The 8,548-nt window shown below is 38.7% G+C and overlaps 1 protein-coding gene across 1 annotated transcript; it reads left to right on the top strand.

Moving 5' to 3' along the window:
* Positions 1-642: 642 nt before the first annotated feature.
* On the top strand, positions 643-2,615 carry LOC6651490. The gene has a single exon (XM_002072527.4). The coding sequence runs from the start codon at positions 698-700 to the stop codon at positions 2,549-2,551; it is 1,854 nt and encodes a 617-aa protein (XP_002072563.1). The 5' UTR covers positions 643-697; the 3' UTR covers positions 2,552-2,615.
* The last annotated feature ends 5,933 nt before the right edge of the window (positions 2,616-8,548 follow it).

Consider the following 8,548-nt stretch of genomic DNA (forward strand, 5'->3'; position numbering starts at 1 on the left):
TTCCGGGGGCGGAAGAGGGCGTGGCAAAAATTTGGAACAATTGTTTTCTGCGCGTCAACTAAACGAGTATATAAACCAAATTTGATGTCTCTATCTGCTATACTTTTTAAGAAAAACAGTTTTATGTAAATTCCGGGGGCGGAAGGGGGCGTGGCAAAAATTTGAAACAAACTCGATAAGCGTACATACTACACGAGACTGCTTATCAAATTTGTTGGCTCTAGCTCTTATAGTCTCCGAGATCTGGGTGTTCATACGGACGAACGGACGGACATGGCTAGATTGCCTCGGTTGTTGATCCTGATCAAGAATTTATATACTTTGTGGGGTCGGAGATGCTTCCTTCTGCCTGTTACATACATTTTGGCGACTTTAATATACCATTTCACCCTATGGGTGTATGGTATAAAAATACGAAATCTCATTGCAATTAATCATTGTTTGATTTGTTTAAATGAAAAGTTAACAAAAGTTTGCGAATTTCGGAATAGTCCAAACCAGTTCAAAGAAATATAACTAAAATTTGTTAGGTCTGGTACTTAATCTAAAAATATATATTGATAAGAAACTGTCCTCTCTCGTTGCAGCTGCATTTGTAATTTCGGAAATATAATCAAAAACATGTCAGAGAAAACAGAAAATTTAGAGCGTCAACTAGTTACAATACGCCACACCAGTCATTAGAATTGATACGGAAATGGCACACACAGACTTAAGTACATCCCGGACTTCCTCACCGGATCAGGAGCAATCCATGACACATCCCCTCAAGCTTATGAGTGGCATCTATCCAAATTCTTCGGTGGTTCCAAGACATGCACAGTCGACTAGCATGGCATTGGAACAGTACCGACTACAACTCTATAACTTACTTTCGCCGAGACACATGGAACGATTGCGGACGCCGCAATATACTGCCACAGGAGCCTCAGCGATTGGAGTTCCCCCGTGGATGCATTTGAATCCACATTTGAACCCATACAGTCCACATAACCCAGGCACAAATGTTAATGCCAACCGGATGGCGGCGTTGTCGACAATCTCTTTGTTTCCACAATCGCAGCGCATCTTCCAGCCTGAGGAGCCAAAGCCGCAGCATAGCTATATTGGCCTAATTGCAATGGCTATTCTCAGTTCAAGCGAGATGAAACTGGTGCTCTCCGACATTTACCAGTATATTCTAGATAACTATCCATATTTTCGGAGCCGAGGACCTGGCTGGCGCAACTCTATAAGGCACAACCTGTCCTTAAATGATTGCTTCATCAAGTCGGGTCGTAGTGCCAATGGGAAGGGACATTATTGGGCTATACACCCCGCCAATATTGATGACTTTCGTAAGGGTGATTTTCGACGGCGTAAAGCCCAACGAAAGGTAAGAAAGCATATGGGTCTTTCTGTAGACGACGCCACTACTGACTCGCCAAGTCCACCGCCACTAGACCTAAGTACACCGCCGCCGCCAACACCCTCGCAAGCTTCTTTGCAGCTTGCTGCTTTAAGCTATCCCTATCATCAGCACCAGCATTACATCGGACAGTTTTTTGGACGTAATATTAGTTTGCCGCCCTACCGCCAGTATTCCGATGTGCATCATGAACGACAGCGAGCTAACCTTCCTCGTTCAGAACCAGTGATGGCTAACCCGCAGAACTTGGAGTCAGAAGGCCAACAAGCACAGCAGCAGGACCTGGAGCAAGCTCACCACCATATTGCTTACATCAACTCAACGACGACGACGACAATCGCTAACCTGTACTCCCAAACTCGAAAACGACAATTCGATGTAGCTTCCTTGCTGGCCCCCGACGTACAGCTTGATATAGTTTCTGCGAATCGAGTAGAATCTCCCGGCACGGCTACAGCGACAGCCACACGGACCACTACTCAAACGCAGCACACTGTTATCACCAAAGTCCAAGTTCAGAAACAGCAGACCATTCATCACGAAGTCCTGGTCGGCCTTGAGCAACCAGTAGTTAATATGGATGGTGCTGATCCAGATATAGATGACGATGTTGACGTGGATGTGGTGGATAATGCCAGCGACTGTGAAGCAAAGGATCCAACCGACGCTGATTCAGTAAGAAAAACTCCACATAAAGTTCGTAGAATCCAACAAATATTCTCGTCTGATGACAATAACTCGTACCTAAGTGATGCCAGACGATCTTCACTCGATGTCGATCCAGAGGACAATCACGGCCCGCGACTCTTTCCAGTTTCCGTATCGCCTGTACTTGCTGACTCTGCAGCGCGATCCTTAGCCAGCAGCTGTAGCCCTCATGATTCCAATTCCTTTGAAGAGAGCCCAATCGATGTTGCTGCCAGCACAGAATCCGTACCAGTCTTACCGAATACGACACACCCACTGGCAACATCACCGAAAGGATATGTCGAGCTGAACCATGTTGATCCCCACATACTGAGCAGATATTACGGCACCTATATGGCAGCTGCGGCCAGGCGCGCAAGTCTTGAGGCGTCTCGTTCCAAGTCGAGTTCTATTACCCCGCCACCTCCAATTGAATTCGTTGCGCATAAATCTTAATTATAATCGTACGTGCTAGTCTAATACATGAACCCACCCTGATACATATACGAAATAACTAAAAAAAAGGTGACTATGTATTTAATTTTCTTTAAAAATATTTATAGAATCAATACAGACACAAATTATTTTTATTCAAATATAATTCAATGACTTATTTTAGTTCAACTTATTTGTATAGTTCTGAGATTACGTTCGTGCACTACTCTAAGTAGGCGGTTTTTTAGATATCTTTTTTTTTTATCATGTTACTGTACATCTCTAAAATCGAAAAACACAGAAAACAACTTACACTTATACAAAACTGATAAAACTGAAAAAAATCGGCTTGACTAAGAAAAAATATTTTTATTTGTGAAAATAAATACACCCAAATAGCATACATTTTGGCGACGACAATATTCCTTGTTTGCCCATTTATCATAAATTCGGAGTCACCTTTTTAAATCGGACCTCGGACCTATGTATGTATGTATAATGTACATACGTATCAAGTAAAAACCTTTAGTTTTATATTGGCATGTACCTACCAATATAAATATGCATCTTAGAGTGGTTCGGCTCATTACGGAAAAATTATAAATTGTGTCGTAGCGAATAAGTTATATATTTCTTAAACGAGTGTGCCAAAGCCGAATAAAAGCAGAATCAATAAAAGAAATTACCGTGTATTAATTTTTCTTATATTTCAAAGTAAAGAGTTGTGTATAGCCTTAAAAAATTCAGCAACATTCAAAAAGCTTCTTTCAGACCGTAAGCCCTTTAGATAATTTAGAATTTACAAAATATAGGACAATGATGCCGCCCTCTTTTATCTATGTACCCCAATTTAAGTTTCCAGAATCAGAAACGGGATTTAGAAATGCAAATTTGCTTTTGTTAGTGATGCACCAATTATATTCGAATTACTTCCCAGTTGTGCCTAAGATATTATTAAACTTGGAAAGGGTTTGAGTGTGGTGGAGTCTGTATTTAAAGTGCGCAATTCCTAAAATCATAATCTTTTGTTGACTAATAATCAAGCTAGTGTAACTCAACACATATAAATTTTAACAGAAATTGAAACAAAATTCAGATATTAGCGTTTCTGAAGGACCTCTTGGGTATAACAGGAGCTTTTGGTTTATCCAAAACTTTCAGAACTGGCATAAACGCTCAAGTAGAATACTATAATGTAAAAATTTCAAAACTTTGGTCAGAATTAGGATTAGTAACCGTGAAAATAAACAAATTCTAAACAGCCAAAACTATGCTGATAACGGGTGAACTCGTTCTGTCCAATTATTTATAAAAAAAAACAAAAAACAAACGTTATTTGGATTTTTAGTTAAAATTACTTAAAGTAAAATTAAACTGAAATATCAAGGAAACGAAGTTAGCAGTGCAAGACAGTACAAATCCTTAGCAATATGTTATAGTGGTTTGATCTGGGCAGTTTCATACATAATAAAAAGCTTAATCACCAAGTTTCATGCCAGTGGCATTCAAATTAGAGAGCTATGGGACTAACGGACGGACAAATCGGGTACATTTAGCTTCACATGCTCATTAAAAATCCATATTACTTAATGGGGTCAGAACCTTTGCTTTTGTGCCAGATGTTTGTACTTCTACTTTTTCAATATCACTCTTTGCAGAGGTATACAAAGCTATATTCTAGATGCTTTGCTCACTAGTTCCTGAAAAAGAAATACATTTACACTGGACATTACACTAGAAAATTTGGTGCTATTTTATTTGCAATGAAAATAAAAGAGGTTAAAGGGTGGTTCCATCGTGATTCAATGGCTTATTCTACAAGTTGAAGTGAAAGAGTGGCTGGATATTGATTAATTTCTAAACATTCAGAAACATAAGAATTTTAATCTTAATATAAATGTCTGTATGTACATATTTTCTTTGACAGGAACATCAATTTCACATTACCAACAAATGGGGGTTAAATCTTAATTACCTTTGATATATTTTTTGGAAAGTTCAGAAACAATAGTTTAACTAAAATATTAACTAATTATTACCGACTGGTAATATTATATCGAAATTTCCTAAAATCCATGAACAGGAAATGGCACAAATGTAAACTATCGAGCCACTTTTCATTGTTTTAGTTTAGCATGTACATATTCTGCATAATTACATAAACAGTAACTTGCATGGTAATATAAACATTCATAAATTTTGTGAGCCACTCTGAAAATATTCATATGCATCCGCATATGTAACTAATATACATATTGTAATAATGATCTGTTGTATCTGTACATACGATTTACGTTAAATAAAATATTCACTTATTGTTATATACAGCCCCTAAGATAATTTGCGTTTTAATTATAGCATTTATTTAGCTTTTGGCTTAATGAAAAATCAAGAGGCCAAACATAGATACATATATCAGCGTCATTTTGGTGCAAAATCGATTTGAATCGCATTCTTTTGTTTTTTTATACTATGCAGCCATAGGGTGAAATGGTATATTAAACTCGCCAAAATGTTTGTAACAGGCAAAAGGAAGCTTTTCCAACCCCATAAAGTATATACATGTAAGAATTATTGCGTGTATACAATAATTGTTGTTTATTAGTTAGATATATAGCAAAATAGTCGGTTGAAATTAGGATAAAAAGAACTTAGACTTAACAACTTTAGATGACAACTTTTAGCAACTTTACGACTGTAACAACTTGAAATACAACTTAAGCGACTTTTGTACACCTTCGGCCTATACGTCTGTTCTCTATCGTTCCTTCTCTCATTTTTTCTTCTTATCGACTGATTATGCCACATTGTCGCACCGCATCCAGGGCTGCCATCTCTCAGCACATATGTAGCCATATGACACTACATTCGGTCATCCTGCAAATCATCTGCCTCAGATGATCCTTCGAGATCGGTTTCATCGTTGTTCTCCATGTAACGCCAAAGCTTAATGTTGTCTTCACTGGTGGACGTCTGATTTGGACCCTGAAATTCAGCAGATTTTTTGACTTCATACCTACCATTTCTCTTTACTTTGATGATTTCGTATGGACCAATGAATTTATTCGACAGCTTCTTGCCCGACACGAACTGTGGGACTTTAATTGCTACTAGGTCGCCCAACTGATAACCGTGGCATGGCTTGCGTCTCTGGTCGTAATGGCGCTTGTATCTGGTCTGTGCCTCTAGTATTTGCTGTCTTGCTTCTGCTCTTATTTGATTTCGCTCATTCTGAAGTCCATCTAGTAGTTCTTCTTCCAAAATCCTTTGTAACTCAAGATCTGATTCGTTTCTCATTTTCAATCCGAACATAACTTCAAAAGGCGTAAACTTGGTCGACGAGTGAACATTCGAGTTTATAGTACGTTGTACCTGTCCGGTGTACCTGTACCACTTCTGAGGCTCTGCAGCTGACATCTTGGCTAAGACAGAAAGTATGACTCTGTTGACCCTCTCTATTTGTCCGTTTCCTCTTGCAACTCCTGTAGTGGTTTCGACGTGTTCGATCTTATGGTTCGTACAAAATTCCTTAAAATGCTTAGACGTAAATGCTGCACCTCTATCGCTGACGATACGACGTGGATTTACAAAAATTGTGACCCAATCAGTCAAGTGTTTAACAACTTCCGAGGCATCTGTCGATTTTGTAGGATATAGCCATGTATATTTAGAGAATCCATCTACGACTGCGAATATGTACTTGTAATTCTTCAAAGTTGGATCCAATGACCCTAAATGATCAACGTGTAGCGTCTCCAGTGGAACTTCTCCTTTATCAATGCAATGTAAAAAATCCTCTTGCTTGCCCAACTTTCTGTTGTGTGTTATGCACTGAACGCAGTTTGCGATGAACTGACCAACTTTTTTGTCCAAATGTGGAATATAATAATCTTGTTGAATAGCATGCTTTGTTTTTTGAACACCCATATGTCCAAAGTTGTGAGTATTCCTTATTATCTCCTTTTCCATGCTTTTCGGGACTGCTAACAAATCTAATCCATCGACCTGTTTATATAAAAGTTTATTTTTAACTTTAAAATCGGCATACGGCTTGTGTTGTAAAATCTCGAATACTGCTGCGAACTTCTCATCATTACTTTGTGCTCTTAGCATCTGCGCGTGTACTTCTGTTGTGACAATCATTACTGGAAAGCGACTTAAGCTATCGACATGCTTCATCCTATCGCCGGCACGATGTTCTATTTTACAGGAAAAATCTTCTAAGTGCATCAACCATTGTACGACTTGTCGGGGCATATCCTTCTTCGCCGCTGTCATTTTGAAAGCTGCACAGTCTGTAACCAGAACAAACTCAATCCCCATCAAATAATGACGCAACTTCTTCGTAGCTAGGTATGCTGCCTTGACCTCCAGAAAATAACTGTGTAACTTTTCCTCCTGATCGCTTGTTTTCTTGCTCCAGTAAAATACAGGGTGCCACTTATCATCGTGTTGCTGCAAGAGCGTAGCACCAAATCCGTTTTTTGATGCATCTACATGTAATTGCGTTTCAGCTGAGTGTTTGAAAGTTTTCAAAACAGGTTTATTCATCAGACATTCTTTTAATTTTTCAATCGCTTTTACTTGAGGACTGTCCATTCTAAACTCTGCATCTTTTTTTAGCAACGTGGTCAGCGGTTTTGCTATTATTGCATAATCACGAATGAATTTTCTATAGTAGCCTGTTAGTCCTAAAAATGCCTGAACACCTCTGATATTTTTCGGCAATTGGAAATTTTTGACTGCCTTGACTTTCTCTTTACCCGGACATACTACTCCATCTTCTATTTCGTGGCCCAGAAAATTGATTCTTCTTTTTAGAAACTGGCATTTCGACCATTTGATCTGTAAACCATATTTTCGTGCTTCTTCTAAAACAGTCTTAACATTATCCAAACATTCTTCTGCTGTAGATCCGAATACCACAATATCGTCAACATAAATTTCCATAACTCCTGCATTTATCAACTTCTGGAAAATGTAGTAAATGAATCTTACAAAAACTGCTGGGGAATTACAAAACCCAAAAGGCGCTTTATTAAATTCGAAAAGCCCTTGCTTTGTCACGAATGCTGTATATTTACGACTTTCTTCTTCTATGTCAACGTGGAAAAATCCGTTCTTAAGATCCATGACTGTAAAGTATTTCGCTTGTTGCATTTTCTCTAACACATCTTCAACGATTGGAACTGGAAATCTATCCTTCAATACGAGCGTGTTTAATTTTCGATAATCTATGCACAGTCTGTGCGATCCATCTTTCTTTTTTGCTAGTACTACTCTGCTTGCCACGTCTGAGTTGGACTGACGAACGATTCCTTGCTTTAGCCACTCTTCTACTTGGTCTTTTACAACTGTCTGTTCATTTGCCGATAGGCGACTGGGGCTTTCTCTAAATACGATATTATTACAGTTTGGCAATATACTTAACATAATCGGGCAACTTAACGGGTTATCTTTCGGCTTATAGTCCTTAATTAATGCAGCGACTGTATCAGCATATTTTGGTTCTACATCAATTTCATTTACAGAGCTTACCACATTTAAAACGTTCAATTGGTTTTTCTCATCAGCGTGAAGGCTAAACGTACATCCGTTGGGATCCATCATCACCGTAAACTTTTTGACGAAGTCGTATCCAATAAGTACATCAGCTTCTAATTTGGAGTTAGGGACGATCAGTATTTTGTGTTCTGTACTCAATCCATCCACCTTGACTGTAGTAGTAACCTCGCCTATAACCTCTGTAACAACATTTCCAAGACCAAACAATTTTTCGACGTGATTTTGCATCTGACGATCCAGAAAAAGTTCCTCGTATTTGTCTCGTCTCATGATAGTAACGTCTGCGCCGGTATCCACCAAACAAATAACTTTTTTGCCATCAATCGAAAATTCCTTTAATCGGCTGTCTTCATCGGACTTTCGTACTATATTTACTTGATGCTTCCTTTCAGGACAATCCTTTGATATGTGGCCTATGCCGTTACACTTAAAGCATTTAGTACCCACATTGCA

This window comes from Drosophila willistoni, chromosome 3R (assembly GCF_018902025.1).
Source record: "Drosophila willistoni isolate 14030-0811.24 chromosome 3R, UCI_dwil_1.1, whole genome shotgun sequence".
NCBI lineage: Eukaryota > Metazoa > Arthropoda > Insecta > Diptera > Drosophilidae > Drosophila > Drosophila willistoni.

Bases quoted from the DNA above. Each gene is read 5' to 3' on its own strand.
- LOC6651490 (XM_002072527.4), top strand. From the start codon at position 698: ATGGCACACACAGACTTAAGTACATCCCGGACTTCCTCACCGGATCAG.